This window comes from Podarcis tiliguerta (assembly GCF_965153285.1).
Source record: "Podarcis tiliguerta genome assembly, chromosome: 10".
Lineage (NCBI taxonomy): Eukaryota > Metazoa > Chordata > Lepidosauria > Squamata > Lacertidae > Podarcis > Podarcis tiliguerta.
In genome coordinates this window covers 55,881,427-55,901,393 of record NC_139543.1, presented here as the reverse complement: position 1 = coordinate 55,901,393, position 19,967 = coordinate 55,881,427, and the positions used below count along the sequence as shown (strand labels likewise).

The 19,967-nt window shown below is 44.2% G+C and overlaps 1 protein-coding gene across 2 annotated transcripts in view; it reads right to left on the bottom strand.

Annotated features, from left to right (window-relative positions):
- The window catches only part of B4GALNT3 (beta-1,4-N-acetyl-galactosaminyltransferase 3), a 70,960-nt gene that overhangs the window by 6,859 nt on the left and 44,134 nt on the right, over positions 1 to 19,967 (bottom strand). The window contains exons 4-16 of one of the 2 annotated variants that reach the window (XM_083401402.1): positions 17,903 to 17,998; positions 12,490 to 12,580; positions 11,244 to 11,344; positions 10,643 to 10,710; positions 8,993 to 9,071; positions 8,085 to 8,151; positions 7,457 to 7,585; positions 7,156 to 7,265; positions 5,822 to 5,922; positions 4,906 to 4,985; positions 3,335 to 4,071; positions 3,030 to 3,298; positions 1,029 to 1,324 (exon numbers count right to left, since the gene is read on the bottom strand). In XM_083401402.1, coding sequence (XP_083257528.1) covers positions 1,029 to 1,324; positions 3,030 to 3,298; positions 3,335 to 4,071; positions 4,906 to 4,985; positions 5,822 to 5,922; positions 7,156 to 7,265; positions 7,457 to 7,585; positions 8,085 to 8,151; positions 8,993 to 9,071; positions 10,643 to 10,710; positions 11,244 to 11,344; positions 12,490 to 12,580; positions 17,903 to 17,998 — 2,224 coding nt within the window. Of the gene's footprint in view, positions 1 to 1,028; positions 1,325 to 3,029; positions 4,072 to 4,905; positions 4,986 to 5,821; positions 5,923 to 7,155; positions 7,266 to 7,456; positions 7,586 to 8,084; positions 8,152 to 8,992; positions 9,072 to 10,642; positions 10,711 to 11,243; positions 11,345 to 12,489; positions 12,581 to 17,902; positions 17,999 to 19,967 lie in introns of both variants that reach the window. The other variant, XM_083401401.1, reaches the window with a different exon arrangement.

Below are 19,967 nucleotides of genomic sequence, written 5' to 3'. Positions count from 1 at the left end.
TTGGAAAAAAATGCACACACAAATAATCATATATATTATATGGTTTCAATAGTTATGAGGACTGTGAGGGGTTCAGTACCTAGACACTCCACCCCTTGACCAGTAGAATTTTTCTGGAGGAAAACCTCTGCTTAGCTCCTTTCATGTATAACTTAAAACCAAAACAAAGCAAAACAAAACACCAACACAGCTGTGGAGTTCTTAGGATGCTGAATTCTTAGAGCCAAAGCCCACACCTATGGCTTTTCTGTTCTCCTGTGAAACACACTTATCACACATCCTTTAGTTTGACGGATGTTACTTAAAACTGGAGCTAAATATGACGACCGATTCTGTTTTAGTACCTTAAGATGGAAATTTTGTCCTAAGAGAATTTTAGGATATGTGACAAATTTAGATACATGAAACAAAATGCTGTGTCTTTCTTCCAGAAATATAAGAAAGAGCATGGGGCATTAACCAGGCACTGAGAGTTAGAAGAAGAAAAATTAAGGTTGCCAGATGGGAATGAAAAAAAAAAAAAGGTAAACAACACCTGGATGCTTAAGTCCAGTCAAAAGCAATTATGGGGTTGTGGTGCTCATCTCGCTTTCAGGCCGAGGGAGCCAGCATTTATCCACAGATAGCTTGCCAGGTCATGTGGCCAGCATGACTAAACTGCTTTTGGTGCAATGGAACACCGTGATGGAACTAAGAGCACACGAAAACACCATTTACCTTCTCGTCACAGCAGTACCTGCTTGCACTGGTATGCTTTTGAACTGCTAGGTTGGCAGGAGCTAGGACAGAGCAATGGGAGCTCAGTGGTTTAGACCACAGCGCCACCTGCATCCCAGATGGGAACTAAAAATACTGTTCTATAATGTAGGATATAGCATACAAACTCAGAGGGAAATTATGGTTGAGACTTTTCATCTCCCTGATATAGCACCTCTACCAGGTGAAGTACAGGTGGCAGAAGCCTAAATCCCATCATTCTCCATTGCAGCTATTTTGACAAGATCATAAAGCTATCACATCCCCCTTACCTGGCACTATGAAGTGGACAACAGCACGATGGTTCCAGGAAAAGCCTGCTGGCCAGCACAGGGCTGGCTCAGTTTTTCTGGCCAACAAGTGGCGCTGGTGGCCCCATGCCAGATCCTTCATAATACCCTCCTCCTCACCGCTGCTGCTACCATGCCAGTCCCGTGCAAAGACGTATTCTGAGAAACGGACAATGCGCTTATCCCGTGCCACCAGCTCCAGCTCCAGAAGGTAGCGGCTGCCTCGCAGGTGGTCCTGCCGCTTCTCTACATTGACGACGCGCAGCAGCTGGAATCGCCTGAAATTGGCATGAAGGGCCACAGCTCAGTGGCAGAGCAGATGTGTTGCATGCAGAAGGTGCCAGGTTCAAGCCCTGGCGTCTCCAGGGATTGGCCTGGGAACATTCCCAGTTTGAACACTTGGGAAGTCCCTACCTATGCAGACAAGACTGAGCTGGATGGAGCAATGGTCTGACTTGGTATAAGGTGTCCTCCTATTATACGAAGGAATTGTGTCTTCCTATGTATGCCTACTAACCGTGATGGCTATGCTCAATGTCAGAGATAGTATGCCTCTGAACACCAATTGCTAGGAATTGCAGGTTTGGCTTAGAGATATTGAGTTGTGTATTATTTTGGTATTGTAAATATCATTTAAGAAGGTGTTGAATTTCTTGTACAGTGAATTTTTGGAAACCACATACAGAGTTATTTAGTTTGTGATATACTTCTCCATAAGTGGTATTGAGCTTTGTGGAGGAATTGCAGGTCGGCAGAGTGCTGTTGTGCTCAGATCCTGCATGCCAGTGTGAAAACAGGATGCTGCGTTAGATGGGCCATTGGCCTGATCCAGCAGGCTTTTCTAATGCAGTACCACATTTGCACACCAGCTTCTTAGGCCGTGTCTGACCAAGCACCAGGTCCACAGGCCTGATGCACAAAACATTTGCACTGTACCCTTTGCCTAATTTTTGTTTTCACTGCAAGAGATCAGCCAGATACTAAAGCCTTCGCCATGCTAATGTTTTCTCCCCAACTATGTTCAGCCACCAACCAAAATAAAAATGGCAAGTTCTGTAACAAGACAAGCCAACTCCTGGCTCCCAAACAAACTTGCCTAATATCCTACAGTGGTCTTCAAGCAGTCCAGACCCAAAGCCCACCGCAGATTCCCAACCTGTAGTGTTGACAGCCCCCTTTCAGCCCTTCCTTGCTTTGCAACCATCCCATACTGGCCACAGGCCTTAGGACCCTCTGGGCTTGTCAGGTGACTAGGACTAAGCATTGGCCAGGTCTACCCAGCTGTCCCTAAACGGACTCCCTCTAGATGTTGTCTGACTCCCATCAGCGCCAGACAATGTGGCTGGTGGTCAGGGATGATGACAGCTGGGGCCCTGTAGAATCTGGAGGGCACCTGCTGAGGGTCCAGCCCTAAGCAGCTGAAGGTCAGCACCCTGGACTCAATTCCTTGTAACTCCACCCTCCAGCTATTGACTCTGTTGATGCAGAGAGTAAGGTATCACAGGTCAGTGGTGTAGTGGTTAGTGTCGGATTAGGATCTGAGAGACCAGGGTTCAAATCCCCACTTGGACATGGGTGACCTTCGGGTCAGTCACTACCTCTCAGCCTCACAGGGTTGTTGTGGGGATTAAATGAGGAGGTAGAGAATCATGTACACCACTTTGAGCTCCTTGGATGAAAAGGTGTGATATAAAGGCAGTGAATTAAAAAAAGGTTCCAAGTTTAAGTCTGTGGCACTCAATGTGACAGTGAAAATGCCAAAAGATAAAGACCAGATGAAATCAGAGCTCATTCCTAGCTCCCCAAGACTACAGAAGAACATATCCAAACATCCCTTTTAAGGATGAAGAGTGACTCAGTCCTCATTTCACAATGAGATCTGACAGCATTTTTAGCTACCTATCCAGACCCAAAGAGTCTGTGCCATGCTGCAGTTGCCAGCCTTAATAAGGACCAGAGTCTGCAAGGTGACTTTTGGCTTACCCTTTGTTCTTCTGGTTGAGCTTCTTTAGGAATGCGTGAGTGACCTCAAGGGCTTCCTTCTCTTTTAACAGCAGGTTCCCTGAAGTGTTGCACTTCAGGTCAATCCAGTCTGTCCGCAGCACCTGGAAGTCCAAGTTACTTGCCCTGAAAGTCTGCTGCCAGTTCACTAGTTGGTCAAATGCAGGCATGTAACGAAACTCCTCTTCTTCATTTACCTCCCCTTCCACCTCCTCCTCTTCTTCTTCCTCCTGTTCCTCAACCACCGCCACCTTTTCTTTTTCCTCCTGTTCCTCAACCACCACCACCTTTCCTTCATCCTCCACCTTGTGCACTGTTGGCTGGGCAGAATCAGTCCTGACAGGTGGCTGGGGATCCAGATCCACTCTTCCTAAAATGACATTCGCAGCATCTGCTGCCTTGTGCTGGGCTATATATGAATCTACTTGGTTAAGCCATTGGTCCTCGTGAGGAGGCTGTTCCTGGAGGGCTGCCTTCCCTGCTCCTTTGTCAAGCACCTGGGATTGCCTCCTTGTTTTTGTGGTTTCTAATGATGACAGGTCCATGTTTCCATTTGCATTAAAACCCAAAGTCTCTCCTGGGATCCTTCCAGCTGAATCCCTGCGACTGATGGGATTTTGTTCCCCAATCCCTTTGGTCCTTTTGTTAGTCTGCATGCCCTGATCTCCTCCTTTCCTCTTGGTAGCTGGCAACTCATGGGCACTTCTGTCACGGTGAGGAGAGTTCTCTTGGTTTCTGTTGTTCAGATACAGCCTTCCTACTGGTGAATTTATTTCTGGGATGGTTTTATTGTTGGTCTGGTTGACCAATGTCATTACCCGCTTTTTAGCAGCTTTGCTCTGTGTACCTTTCCCAGCCACTGACAGGAGAGTCCGAGGCTTTAGTGGGGAATAATCATAAACATTGGCGTACTCCGCTGCCAGGATGGGAGCTCTTTTCGCTTTGGGTCTGGAGGAGCTTAATGGAGGATGCATGTCATCTGGGTCTTCATACTGAGCATCATCAAAATTTTCTCCTTCATAGCCTGAAAAGATCAAACACAATTACATATCTTGTGCCTTGGTTGTTGTTGTTTTTTCTCTCGCTCTCTGAAGTAATTCTTAACTCAACATCCTGCAGCTGGCAGCTTGTGGGAGCTAAAATCCCAACACTTACATGGTGACCAGGGCTTCATACAGACCATACATTTAAAGCACATGGCTTCCCCCAAAGAATCCTGGGAACTGGTGTTTCCCCCTCACAGAGCTATCGTTCCCAGCACCTTGAACAAACTACAGTTCCCATGACTGTTTGGGGGAATTCATGTGCTTTAAAGGTACAGTGTTTATGCAGCCTGAATAGTGCAATACTGGTGAGCAATGACCACCCAGTCATCCATCATCTTAATTTCCAGATGCATCCATATATAAAAATTTAGCATATGCAAATTTGTGTCATGAACCTGTGCCCCAAGTCCTTTAACTACTTAGCAATACCCTGGCCTATAGGTGAAAAATACAGGCACCCCAAGTTTCTCTTTTGATGCATTTAGCCCAGTGGGTAGGGCATGAGACGCTTTATCTCAAGGTTGTGGGTTTGAGCCCCACATTGGGCAAAAGATTCCTGCATTGCAGGGGGGTTGGACTAGATGACCATCATGGTCCCTTCCAGCTCTGCAATTCTATGATTCTATAACTGTTGCATTTTGAACAGGGGGGTGGACATGCTTCCATATGAACTAAGCATCTTAGTCAGCCATGTTTCCCATTCTCGTTTGATGTAGATATGAAACCACCTCCTACGATTCTGCCCATTGCAGTCTCTCTCTTCTAACACTCATTAGTCAACCATAAAACAACTTTTCCAGGTTTTTCCATACCTGGCAACTTAGTTGTTTCCTCAGAATCTGAATTCCTCCCCTCTGGCTTGTCCATTTTCACATACCTGGAGAATCCAAATCTGCAGGAGTTAAAAAGCAAACCCAGGCATTACAATTGCCACACTCTTTAAGCTTAGCCAGTATGCAACGTTTCTGCTCTGCTAAACATCTCTTCTGCTTAAGGGGAGTCATTTTATGCAACCAGTAGAATCAAGTGGTAAAAGTCCACTTGGACTGTACTACTTACAGGCTGCAGGTAGCAGGTTGCATGTTTATGCTATTCCCTTGCAACTTGTAATCTACCTTGTGGCAATGCAACCTACTTATTTTTCAGTTCCAAAAGTATTTTTCAGCTTCTTTAAAAATATTTCTTGCAATACTGGTACTGTGAACTCTCTTTTGCACAAATATTCTGGGTAGGGAGTATCTTGTGCATTTGGATAGCCAGATATTTAGATAAAAAGAAGAGGGATTTATATAGTTACATGGACTGAGTGACAGAAACAAAAAAATATACTGTAAGCTGGCATGGACTCCATGCTAGATACAGGAACAAATAATAAATGCTAACTGAATAAGTGAAGGCAGTGAACAGGACCTTGGTTGTAACAAACAACAATAGCAGCTTTAGATTCTGCTTGCATAAGGCAATACAGATCTCTCTTCCATGTAGAAAAACACGTAGGAAATAATCCGGTGTGAAGCAGTCTTTATTCCTTTATTCCTTTTGACTTTCTGAAGGCACCCGGCACCCTCAGATCCCATCATGTTTAGCAGGAACCATGTTACTGAAAAGACTTTCTATAGCAAAAAAAAGTTTCCATATTTTATTTAGAAATGCCTTTCTCCTAAAATTCAGCCCCTGCTTTCCAGTGACAAAGCAACAGAGTTCAGTTACCAAGAAGGAAGGCTTTACCTGTTCAGGAAATATTCATTTTCCTGGTAAAAGCACTTGTTATGTGTCTCCATGTGCGTCAAACGAGTGTAGTCATTGGGATATACAAATGATAAATGGACCTAGAAAGGGAGGGGAGGAGTCCACACACAAAAAATATCAGTACTAAAACTAAACTTCAGGACTATTTTGTGTGATCAGGGACAGCCAAACTTTTCAGAGCACAGCTCAGGTCTATTAGCCCAAAAATCAATAAACTTGCCTCAGATATATTTATACTGGCTGTTGTGTACGTGTGTAGAATTTTGAGAGAGATGCTTAGTTTTCCATACCAAGAACAACGGTCGTGCTATTGATTTTGTAGTCACTTATTCCAAAACGAAAGAGGAGAGATAACCACCTGTAAACATTTAGAAGCTCTTTTCCTTATTTTTGAGCTTGAAAAAGGTAGCTGATATATGCTAACAAGAACAACATTTAAAGCCCTGGGTTTAACTCTTCTGTAACAGAAACAAACAGTGAAGCACATGACAGCAGCTGCAATTTCAGAGTAACTGAGCATCTATGCTACTCAAATGACCATCAAGTACTGCTCAGAATAATCAATTGCATTTCCCATAAGGTATTTAAGGTCTGAGATGTTGACTGATCCACTACAGCAGAGCTTTCCATACTATGTGTCGCGACACGTGCGTGTGTCGGCTGCAGTGTGTAGGTGCGTCACGTGAACACGCCCCACGCTCCTCCTGGAGGGGCTGGAAAGTAGTTAGTTTAACCTCCGGTTTGCTAGTAAAACTGAATTACTGTGTGGCAAAATGATGCATGTCTAAAAAGTGTGTCACCAACATGAAAAGTTTGGAAAGCTCTGCACTACAGAGATTCATTATTTCATGTCACAGGAATGTCCTCGTCTGGGTGAACTGGTTAAAAGAAAGTGTAAACTCAATGTGGCAAGTTATCCCAGTTAGCGCCTAAACTGGAGAAAGAATGAATGCCATTGGTGTTCAGCCAATCAAATGTGTGGCAACCAGAATTGAGCTGCTCCCTACTAAGGCCCCAAGATAAGTGGAGAAGATACGTTTGAACTTAGAGGAGCAGAGCAAGCAAAACAGAGGCAGTCTTAGCTACTGAGCTTGGGCATCACCACGTGAGCTCACATCCAGCTACCACTTTGAAAGAAAGTTCATGCAAGCACACACAAAAATGACAGTGGAGCAATAGATCCACTAACTTCACATGCCACTGTGGACAACTACCCACAGCTTCCTAAAAGGAAAGCCAGCCTTTAACCTAAGCTTCAATGTTAGCAGCAGCTACAAGCTGGGCAAAGACTTGAGTTGAGAATTAAGACTTACAAACTGAAGCCCTTGATAGCGCTCCAGAGGGAATCCATTGACCAGGTAGCTTGGTTTGTAAGGGCAGTCTGGAAGGATCTTGCGCAACTGCGACTTCCTTACGAGAGGCACTGAGAAACAGAAAATAAATGAGAGGCTATGACAGAAGCAGATCGACAGTAAGGCAGTCGGGAGAGAGCTCCTACTAACCATTAAATACATAGGAGCTAGTTCTCTTTCGTATCTAGCTGCTCTAGATCAGCCCTAAGCAAAGCCAACTAAGGCTGCAATCCTGTGCTCTGGCAGCAAGCTAGATGCTTACATTTATAAATGGTGTCCCGGGGGTCAGGCTTGAGCATGTCAGCTGAGTGCTCCACTGCACCCTGTTTTGGATTCGTAGCCAGTGTCTGTGGGATGTGACCAACTTCGTCCATTTTCAAAAGCGTTTCATCTAAAGCACATTAGGGTGGGTGGGGAGAGAAATAGTGGGAAAGGGTAGGAAGGAAGGAAGGAAGGAAGAAGGAGTAATTTACCTTCTTAGGACAACTGGATATATTTTTCTTCATGCAACTCTTAACTCTTGTCAATTCTGTCAAACACTGCTAACAAGCTTCAAGGGATTTCACAGCTCAAAGTGCTCCTCATTTTTAAATGCTAATCTGGCAACCCAACCTGAATTCCAGATTTCAGTAAATTACATGCAAGTCCCATTTCACAAGCCTCCCAGGCTATTTTCTGCCCTCTCTCAAAGCTCAGTGCCTCTCGAAAGCCTATGAAATAAACCTGGTATGAAGTGAAGAAGGGTATAGTGCAATGTTTCTGCATCTGCCTAGGATGTGCTGTGGTTAGAGGCAAAGCTTTTCTGTTGATAGGAAGGAAGGAAGACCAACAGCAACAAAAAGCCCATTTGGCCTTATTAGTCCCGGGGGGCAGGAGGGGAAGATACTTACTAGCATAAAGGGAGAGGGATTCAGAGTCAATAACAGCAAACTTGGTTTCTGGGTCATTCAGCTTCCACTGAAAGAGAAAGACCGATGCATTCAAAGTTTATAAATTTGACAATAAGGAAAGAGAGACAACAGACCCACACGACTAGGAGTTTGCCAGGCTATATACAGTCCACTGCTTACATACTGTGGTTTAACAGATCTCTAGCAAGCAGAAAAGCCAGGAGATTTGATGCCCTGGTGGACTGCTATACAGGTCTGGTAGCCAAAATGAGACAGCATAGGGGCTCCTGTGCCTTTAATAGTTGTCTAGAAAAGGCTGCCCTTGCTAAAATTTCCTCTTTTGCACAACTATTAAGAGCCTCAACCTCTTCTGTACTTATACATGATTGGTGCAAGGTAAGTCGGTACACAATATACGATTGTGATCTACAAAGTCAAGGAATCCTTCCTCAATTTCAGATCCTGTTAATATATTTGCATGAGGATAGTGAGGCTTTTCACAAAGGAGGAATATCCAGGGGAAAGCAGATGAGCAAAACTATCAGATACAACACTCATTGCTCATTGTTTAATTTAATCCTTACTTCTGAGATAGCTTAGTGTGTGCCTTTGGCATTATTAGATGTACAGTACTGGAAGAATACATTGCAGTTACTGTTTTGGTTGCTCAATCAAATTTAGTATTTGACATCTGCCTGATGTACGTGATTTTCTAGTCTTCTTAAATTAAAAACAGCAACAACAATACAGCACTCAGGAGTATGTCAGACATTTCAAGCGATCAATTAATTGGTCTTCTCTGAGCATGTGGGAAAGATCACATAAAAATGCAAAAATGAGTTGGGAAGGAAATGTTGGGTTGATGAAATAAAGTGCCATCTAAATGCAGCCCTAGCCTGAGTACTCACTGCCACTACCACATGGTCTGTTCCTTTGTCATCTTGCTTGTGTAGCACCTCAAAGTAGTACTTGCTCATGGCAGACAACCTGCGAGAGGGAAGTGGACAAAGAAACACTATTAATGCAGAACATCTTTCCCCACTTAAGCAATTATGGAAACTGAAGTAGCCACATCAGTTTGGACTACAAGACTGTATCTACTCTTTGGTCAAAAGAGGGTGGATTCCATTGGTTCTGTACAGTGATGTCTTCCAAGAACTCAAACTGGGTTGGAGTTCTATTTAAGCCTTTGATGAATTATTCCTTCCAGCTAAGGGATATAGCCACTGAATTCTATGTTTTCCTTCTTCTCTGCTCAAATTAGGCAATGAACAAGTCAATTCATCTAATGGCAAAGTCTCCATTGGGGGGGGGGGGATACTTTCTGCCAGTGCTGACAGCGTCAGCCTGTGCAATTTGAAAGACTGACAGAGTGTCAGAGTTCAGTCCTGCCCAGACCTAGAACCTGAAGTGTCCTTGGAGGAGAAGCAGGATTAGAAACGATGGAGTCACTGGATCGAACCATCCCTGCCTCAGGAGTTGAGATTGCCACACCAGCTGCCTGGGTTGGGTTCCTGGGCAGTTCTATACCCTCCTGTCTCTCTCAGGAACTAAGGAAATGGTGATCCAGACAGGAACTTCAAAACCACAGCTGAAGTCCCTGGCTAGCCGTATACAAGAGCACCTGCCTGGGTAAGAGTCACAGTGGAGCCTTCAGCTCCTTGGACTGTGTACACACCATGCATTTAAAGCACATGAATTCCCCCAAAGAATCCTGGGAACCGTAGTTTGTTAAGGGTATTGGAAATTGCAGCTCTGTGAAGGGTGAACTATAGTTCCCAATATTTTCGTGGGGGAAGCCATGTATGGTACGGGTGTGATTATCTAGAAGCAGAAGAAACATCCAGAGCACAGGAAAAGAGACTGCTGTGCATGCAGCTCAAGAGTTACGGAAGCCACAATTTCCAGTTCCTCAAAGTAGGGAAATGGAGCAACACAAGACAGGGTGGGTGGCTAATTTTCAGATGGCTCGGTTGTCAAATGATTATTGCAGCCTAGACATGGACAACATTGGGTGATTGAATCCATAGTTGCCATTTGATTATTGAGAATCTTAGGGGAAATTTATCTCATCAGAGAAAAGAAAGAGAGAAATTAGTTTGTCTCTAGGAAATACCGATAATAGCCACCAGGAGGCACTCTCAGGTTATTTTAAGGTTTAAGCAGGACAAACAGAACACTACTGATGATAAAGCTTAATTTACTTACACTAAGGTTACCAGATTTTTTTCAATGAACACTTTTCAACTTCAGTTGGAATGGATGGATTTTGTCAGGGGAGTGGTTTGTAAATCTGGGGACTGTCCCCGGGTAATGGGGATGTCTGGTAACCTTAACTTACACACACACACACACACACACACACACACACACACACTTGAAGTTGCAATGTCCTAAAACAGTATTTTTAAAAACTTGGAGATCGGTATGGGAGAATGCATGCCGATTGTGTTTAATGCAGGGCAAGGGGCTGCGTTGGTCCTTGGTGGTCCGTGACAACTGAGTAGACTTGCAGCCTGCTGGGCAAAACAGAAGCAGCAGCTAAGAAGTTCACTCACTTCACTGGCCTCGACTTCTGGCTCTTGAATTTCCCAAACTCCCCAGGTGCCGTCCATTCCTTCCCGGTCTGTACAAAGACAGAAAAAGTCCCCTTTACGTTATTCCTCAAGCAGATGGAGTTGCAACACACTCCTTGTTTGCTTACTGAGCAGCTGTGAGCCCTTCCCAAGTTAAATAATGCAAGTGTTCAATAATTTACTAAAGGGTAGGCTGGCTATGTTCTACCTCCATTGTCCAAAGGCATTATATGCCTCTGAGCTGGGAAGCACAGGTGGGCAGAGTGCTCATGCCTAGTTTGCAAGCTTCGCATAAACATCTGGCCGGCTACCTTGAGAACATGATGCTGGAATAGATGGTCCATTAGCCTTATGGGCCAGCAGACTCGCCTTATGTTCCTGTGGATCCAGTGCTGTTGATTGGTATTTTTAGTCATTCTTGAACCTTGAGGCAGAGCAGCATCCAGCTGTTGCAAAGCTGAAAGAACAGTAGATGTCCAATATCCTGCAAGGGAGTTCACTGCCGACTGCGACACCATTGCTAGGCTTGCACATTGGCCACAGTGCCAATCGCCGCCGCCCCACCAGGCCCCAGGTACTGTACCTTGCCGACACTTGCCAGCAGCTGGAGGTCCAAGATGCTCTCGCCTGGACTCAGCCAGAACTCTGCATTGTCGTCGGCAGAAATAGCAAACTGAAACTCACCTAGAGAGAGAGAGATTCCTGGGATTAACTGGTACGTTAGGAAATTCTGTTTGGGAGACAAAGAGAGAATGGCTTTCTTCTCCAATGGAAGGCAAGCCTTCATCCCTCTTTTGAAGGTGGAAGGGGGGAGAACCAGAATGTAGACACCTAAAAATCTAGCTTTGTGCTATGAGAGCAGAAAGGAATGTTCCAAGTGCTCTTCTTTGCCTGACCTACTCGTTTCTCGTTGTACTCTCCTCTTCTGTCATGAGCACTGCAACGAACTGGAATGCATACTGCTGATGAAATATCTGGTTATATACGGTATATATTTATCCAACAGGATTTATATGTGGTGCCTGCCACAGGTTGTTGGATTACAACTCCAATCAGCCCTAGCCAGCTGCAAGCTCTGGCCCAACATCTGGAGGGCACTTGGTTGGCAAAGGCTGCTCCCCAAGGATGGGAGTTGCCAAAGTTGCCAAGAAGTCTGCTAAATACCTCTATATCCGGAGTGACAAAGCTCTTCTAGTCTGCAGGCCACTTCATTATCTCCCCACCCCTGGAAGGCCGCTTGGAATGCCCACCTGTCAGTCACCTGACATCCTAGTGACATCAGGGGTTGCTACCCTTTGAAGCCCTTATTGCTGAGACTTCTAAGTACAGCATGGGGCTATCTGAAAGCAAACTGCAAGCAGTCGCCCTTGTTCTCATCAAATGGGTTATTATGAAGGGTCAAGCTATCACTAATAATTCTGGAAAACTTGTTGACATGTTTTGGAACAGCAGTATGGGAAAAGATTTTGTAAAGGCATGTCACACATCTTTTCTCTGCTACAGGGGTGGAGGCAGCTATGGTCCACCAGATGTTGTTGGACTACAACTCCCATCATCCTGGACTATTGGCTCTATGCTGACTCCAGCTTAAGAGAGTTTGGCGTCTAGCAACATCTGGAGGATCTCAAGCTCCCTACTGCTCATCTGTGAGAAACCCCAATAAGTTTCTTTTCAAATGAGCATCGAATAAGAATGGACCTCCTTCTAATATCTGGAAACAGTGCATAAATACCCGAAATAAAAAAACAAAAATAAAATGTTGTTTTGTGCGGGATTAAAGCCTTCATCAGATTCCCTCCAACCTGGGCCCATATCAGTCTCTCCCTCACCATCACTGAAGGGATGCAGATAGCCAAAGATGCGCAGCCCATAGTTTGTCCACTTTGGAGATGCCGCCAGTTTCTTCAGGGTAGTCCGTGTCTGAAAGTGTAATGGGGAAAAGCAAGTACGCAATTATGAAATTGGGTTGGAGGCAGGGAAGCATCTATGGGGAGAAGGTAGAGAAGGGAGCACAGAAGCAGAAAATGAAGAGCAAAGGCTGAGTAACCTGAAATAAGGAATGGCCCTGGGTTGGTCCTTGCTCTCCATTTCCTGGAGTGTTTTACAGGTTTGAGTTTTCCTTGTCAGTATGAAAAACATGCAGCCCTACCCCTATATCTGCCCAACCACTCTGTTGAACTGTCTCTTTAAATCTAAAGGTTCGTCATTGTTTCACCCAATGTGTATACCTTTAAGGGGCCAGAGCAAGGGCCAGAGTAAGCTAACGAGATCCAGCCTTGCAGCTGTGAGGCATAGCAGGTGCTGCTGAGTTGCATTGATTAAGCTGTGTTGGGAATTGGCCACAGTATATAAGGAGCAGCACCTAGCTCTGCCATTTACCCTGGGGAATGGGTTGGCGGTTGGGTCGTGTTTGTTTGTTTGTATTCAGTGTTTAAGGAGTTTTTGTTTTTCTTATTAAAACCTTGTTTAAGTTATTTTTGAGTCCCTTCTTTTTAATGCAAGCTCTCCCCAGCAAGCTCTCTGCGCTACTATACTGCGAACAGCCAACATCTTTGGTTATGGGCCCAGCTGCTGAGTGGATGACTGCATATTTTTGGACTCTGAGAAAGGTTTGAAAACTCCTTCTCCTGTTAGCGTAGTTTTTGTGGGTCTGGAAGAGTTCCAGAATGGTTGACCGGGTTCCTGAAGCGGAGAAGGCTCTAGTCTTCCCACAGCTAACAGATGAGAACTATAGTTTATGGTCTTTTCGGGTGGAGGTGCTTTTGACCTCTAGAGATGTATGGACCTATGTAACTAATGACCCTCCTGACCCTGTAACTGATGCTTGGTCGAAAGGAGATGCGAAAGCCAGGGCGATAATTAATTTGGCAGTCAGCGACCAGCAAGTAGTCTATATAAGGAATAAGAAAACTGCCAAAGAAATGTGGGACAGTCTTGCAGCAGTGCATGTTAGAAAAGAGTCAGCGTCTGCATTGACGTATTTCAAGCAGTTGTACCAGACGAAGTTGCAGCCTGGTGGTGATTTGGCAGCACACTTGAGACGTCTGGAGGCAATACGCTGCGAATTAATTCGAAGGGACATGGAGATACCTGATATTCAGTATGTTTTCATCATCCTTTGTTCCCTTAATGAGGACTTTGATGGTATAGCTAGCCAGATATCTGCCGTTCCACCAGCACAATTAACTGTGGAAGGGATAACGGCAAGATTAATGGGCGAGCTGGACAGAAGGGAGGCTTGTGCCATAAGCACTCCTATTTCCAGAAAGAATGAGGAACGCCATATGCAAACTTGTGGTGATACGACTGCATTTAAAGCGGCCAAGCGTCATTGGTTCTGCAATAAGCAGGGACATTTTGCAAAGGACTGCAGAGCCAAAAGAAAGCAAAGTACTTCCAAGTCTGTTTCTGTTCGTCAGTCACGGTCGTCAGCCCAGCAGCCGACATTGTATCATAAAGACAGAAACGAGCCGCAAGCTTTTCATGCTCGGACAACAGATCGTAAAAGACTTAAAGGTGCCAAGTGGAAGTCTTTTGTTGTGGACTCAGGTGCGTCTCAGCATTTTTGCAACGATCGAAGCTTGTTTATTTCTTTCGAAGAGGAAATTGGTAATGTACATTTAGCCAATTCACAAGTCCTGCAGTCGCTTGGCAGAGGTACTGTTAAACTTGACTCTTTAAACATTACGATAGCAAACTGCATTTACTGCCCATCAGTGGACAATTTATTATCAGTAAGGTGTTTTGCTCGTCAAGGCATAACTGTGCGTTTCTTAAATTCAATGTGTGAGTTTTTTGAGGGGAACAAACGTCTATTGTATGCCCGGGAATCTGATGGTTTATATAGACTGTATTTTCGCACCTATTCCCAATCGCCTATAAATTGCAGAGCAGCACAGTCAAGCCAGGGGTTGAGGAATGTGAGGCCACATTCCGGGTGTGTCCATGAGGTGCACAGACTTCTGGGACACCTGAATTTTGCTGATGTAATTAAGACAAAGAATATTGTTAATGGCCTCAACTTAAAACCATGTAAATTCTTTATGCAATGTCTATCCTGTTGCAAAAATAAGATCAAGGTTGCACGCAAGGGTAGGTGCTCAGATAGGAAAGTAACTGAGCCATTTGAGCGTGTACATTGTGATTTAGTTGGGCCACTCCCACCATCATTAGGAGGTTCTAAGTACTGGCTTACCCTGATAGACCAGTATAGTAGATATTGTTGGACTTATGCAATAGCTGAAAAGTCCCAAGCATTTGAGAAGTACAAAGTTTTTTGCAACTGGGTAAAAACGCACTTTAACAAACCAATTAAGAACCTGTTTTCTGACCGGGGCGGGGAATTTGTTTCTGAGGATTTTGAGAAATTCCTGGAAGCGCAGGGGACTACTCATGAGTTATCTTGCCCCCGAAGTCCCTGGCAAAATGGGCTTGTTGAAGTTGTGCAGCGTGACCTGCAGGCAGGGGTTAAAACTTATCTGCATGATGCTAATCTGCCCAAAGACTTTTGGGCTGAAGCGCTTAATGCTTTTTGTTATGTTAGAAATCGCAGTTATCATTCTGGTTTAGATGTCACCCCCTATGAAAAGTTGTTTAAAAAACGCCCTAATCTGAAATACCTACGCATTTGGGGTTCAGATGTAATTATGCATTATCCCGCTAAGCAGAAATTGGGTGAGCGTAGTGTTCAGGGGAAATTAATGGGCTACCAGCAGGGGGCGTACAGAATTTACATACCAGCAACTGGCAAATTTCATATTACCAGAAGCATGATACAAACTGTAAATTGGAATGGAGTTGCTGTTTTCCAAGATACTGATGGTATAAATGATACTGAGGAAGAAGAGGAAGCAGGAGCAGCAGCAGCAGGAAATGGTGCTTCTGAATTAATGGGAGAAGACAAAAAGCCTGTTGAATCTGATAATTTGTTTGATGATTTAAAGTTACAGGCACCCGAGGGGAGGTTAGATTCTCTTGAGTTTTCTGACCGTGAGCATAGCCTACAGGCATCTCTTCAGTCTGACAATGATGGTTTACAACCTGAAACTAGTAGTTCACTTAGTCCTATTAAGTCTGAGGAGTCTGACTCTCCTTCCGGACTGAGACGTTCAGATAGAAAGAGGCAGAAGCCACAACGATTTGCAGATGAACATTTTAATACTGTGTATGCCAATAAGGCAGTTTTTGAGCCAAAAAGCTACAATGATGTTCAAAATTTACCTAAGCACCAAGCTGTAAATTGGTATAAAGCTATGAACTCTGAGATAGCTTCTTTAAAAGAGCATAACACTTGGTCTCTTGTACCACAAACCCCAGATATGAGACTTATAGATTCAAAATGGGTTTATAGAGCTAAAATGAATGACAAAAATGGAGTTGTAAGGTACAAGGCAAGATTAGTCGCCAGAGGCTTTCAACAAATTCCAGGCGAAGATTATGATTTGTGTTATTCACCAAGTGTAAAATACGAAACAGTTAAGCTCTTGTTAAAAGATGCATCAATTTGTGGAAAAGCCCACTACACAAGGTTTCTCTGCTCTTAAGAGAGTGGTAATGTACCTTAAACATACCACACATTACAGGTTGCAGTTTACATCAAGTATTGACAAAGGTTTTGAAATTTTCTGCGATGCATCTCATGCAGTGGAACAAAATAATTGCAGGGGTGTGTCTGGTATGGTGTTTTGTTATAACGGTTGTCCTTTTGAATGGAAGTCCCAGACACAAACCATTATTTGTCTCTCCACAACAGAGAGTGAATTATGTGCATGCGTTCAGGCCACTCGTGATGTAGAATGGTATATGCAAGTATTTGCTGACCTACAGATGCAAGTAACACTACCAGTAAAAGTTTACCTTGATTCCCAGAGTGGACTCGCTATCCTATGTTCAGAAACCAATACGCAGCGTACTAGAGTCTTAAGATTACGTTTGCAGTTTGTAAAGAAACTAATTGCTGATAAAATGATTGTATTTAAATATGTTCCAGGTGACAATCAAATTGCAGACGTTTTTACTAAAGCACTTCCAAAGGTTACACATGAAAAACATGTACAAAGTATGCTTTATGTTTTTGTTCCACAATGATGAACCGCAGGGGAAATGTTGAACTGTCTCTTTAAATCTAAAGGTTCATCATTGTTTCACCCAATGTGTATACCTTTAAGGGGCCAGAGCAAGGGCCAGAGTAAGCTAACGAGATCCAGCCTTGCAGCTGTGAGGCATAGCAGGTGCTGCTGAGTTGCATTGATTAAGCTGTGTTGGGAATTGGCCACAGTATATAAGGAGCAGCACCTAGCTCTGCCATTTACCCTGGGGAATGGGTTGGCGGTTGGGTCGTGTTTGTTTGTTTGTTTGTTTGTATTCAGTGTTTAAGGAGTTTTTGTTTTTCTTATTAAAACCTTGTTTAAGTTATTTTTGAGTCCCTTCTTTTTAATGCAAGCTCTCCCCAGCAAGCTCTCTGCGCTACTATACTGCGGAAAAGCCAACACACTCATCTGCCAAATCTGACAGGTGAGTGGGACCGCCCACAATGATGTCAGGTGCAAACCTCTTTGAAGGCACATTCCCAGCACACCTTCAAAGAACCTTGCTCCAGGATCACAAAGGGGGTTGCATCGAAGGCCTTGCTCAACTGAAGGTTTTTTGCTCCATGTTAGCAGAGGGTTCAGTGAAATCCCGTTTGTGACTCTGGAGCAAAGTGTGCTCCTACCGCTCCCTTTGCAGTTGGGTGGTAGGAGTTCAGCTTTCTCCAGGATCATGAAGAAATTTGCAGTGAAGCCCTTGCTAAAACAGATATTCTCCCTCTCCCTCTTTCTCTTTCTCTTTCTGGCTACTCTCTGGAGGTAAATTTCAGTGGCCAGGTATCTTCCACAATGCTTAAAAACAAGCAAACCATGAAGCTGGTGGTTCTTCAAGTCAAAACCCTACTCAGAATGAATCCAAATGAATTCAATGGGAATAAATCCTAGCTAAGTGTGTATAGCATTTGCAGCAAACGTCTGCTGACTATAGCAGCGGTGGCCGGTGCCCATTGGGACAGGTAGGGAGGAAGGCAGGGAGACCAACAGTACGTGGAGCCACACCCCGAGAAGTTGTAGGTAAGAAGGCAGGCAGGTGGAGGGAGGTTGGAGGGACAGTGTCCCATTCGCCAACCTCCACTGACTCACAGTTGGTTAGGAAGCTGGGCAGAACCCAAGAAAAGAGGACCCTCCATTTGGCACAAGGATACAAAAGACTCACGTGGGGATGCAGCGGAAAGTGGAGGTTCCTCCTCAGCTGTTCCACGGAGCCACCGCACCAGTCCTCAAAGACATGAAGGTTGACTTGGCCCTGGAACTTCAAGCATAAGGAGATACACCTATTAATCACAGTCCAGATGATCTGGTGCCCATATGGCACACCCACTCATTTGCAACCTGGTATAGCAAGAGGGCATGTTGACTTGCCAAAGGTTTTTAAGAGGAATGTATTCCCCATCTGAGACTGGTGCTTTTTATGGTTTAGTACGGAAATAACCAGAATTGTTCCAAATTGAATGAAGCCTTTCACTTGCCAATTTTGCATAGTACTATCCTGTCCAAGGTTTAGAGAACTCTAGCTAGGCCTGGGATCTATTCTAAATGAGTGCTGGACAACAGTCCTAATTTAAAGCTTACTCAACAGGTGTATTAACAGTCAGGTGTGTGCACAGGTCTTTTCACGTACTTTATCAGAAGTGCTGGCTGACTTGAATTACTAGACATGCACACTGGAGGCCTAGATATTTCTACTTACTTTAAAATGGAATTCTAGGTTATCAGACCCTGCAGCCCAATCCTTTCTGGGTAAACAGCTTTATAGGGAGAAGCAGATTTGCACAACAAAGAGAGGCTATAAATCTCTAGTCTCACGTGGGCTGCAAAATGGTCGTCTCTTTCTACACAGCAAATATTTATTCCTGCCAGACGTGTTCCTCAAAAAAGAGAACTAAGGGCAAGGAAAAGATAAGAGGCCAAAACGTTGCTGAAACAGAAAGGAATGGGGGTGAGGGGAGGACAGAGAGCTTGGGACACCTTCCTTACGCCATATTTTGAAAAGGCATATTTTATTTATTTATAAAAGTATTCTTATACCACTATATAATAAAAAACAACAAAGCAGTTTACAGCAATTATCAAACAGGGAAGGGGATATTGCTTTTTGTTGTTGCTGTTATGCTGTGGGTTTTTTGTGTTTATATATTGTAAACTGCCCTGTGATCTTTGGATGACGGGCAATATATAAATTTAATAAATAAAAATAACAAAAGACCATTTAAAAGTTTAAAACAAGAGAAGTGGCCAGAAAATGAATTTCAAGATCCCAATACAAAAAATCCAAACACTCTCATTTGTGCATCTGATGCAACCATTCCCAAACTAGGAAAATAGTTTTTTATGTGTTACTTTTATACCTTGTCCTTTTCCTCTTGGAAACCTCAAGGAAGGAAGGATTCCAGGTGGTCACCCTTAGAGGCACTGACCATACCCAGAACTGCTTAGCATCAGGCAAGATGACTTGGTTGCTGTAAAATGACCTATGTCATGGTGTAGACAGCAAAGTGTCCTCTAGATATTGCTGGACTTCCAACTCCCACCATCCCTCATCACTGGTCATGCTGAATAGGGATGATGGGAATTGGGGTCCAACAACCACATCTGGAGGACACCACTTTGGCTGCCTTCTTCCCTAAGCCCAAGTTCCATGGGACCAGCCATTTTCTGGTCGCCATCTTGCAAAACTCTAAATATAGAAATGCAGCATTGAAAGCAGCCCCTTGGAGAGTGGTCTGTAATTGCTAGAAATAAAGGAAGCAAAAAGCTCTGCTCTGTTTTTTATTGTTTGGCATTTCCGTATCTCCGGGGCAAATCAGCTACACACAATCTGAAGAATGTGTAAATGCAGGTGAAGATAAACAGGACAAAAAGGAGGTTTGAGCCAGAGAAGAATGGAGGCATTGTGGTGCTGCGTATGACATTCCCCCCCCCCCCAGTTTTGCTTATAGGACTCTTGTGTTTCTCCACTGAACATCCAGGCTTCTCCTCCCTAGATAAACTTCCAATGCTAATAGTCATTCTGTAGTCATGACTTGGATGCAAAACTATGCACTTGTGAAAAATCTGTTAAGAAATGTCAGCAACAAGGACCTCTTCTATTCTCAGGTACAGCGAGGAGGTGAAAAAGAAGGCAGCAATGTCATCATTTCTTGCAGGTACTGCCTGTTCCAACAAGCAAATGGCTCACTTTCAAGTACTGTCTAGGGTCAGTAGCACCCCCGTTACAACTC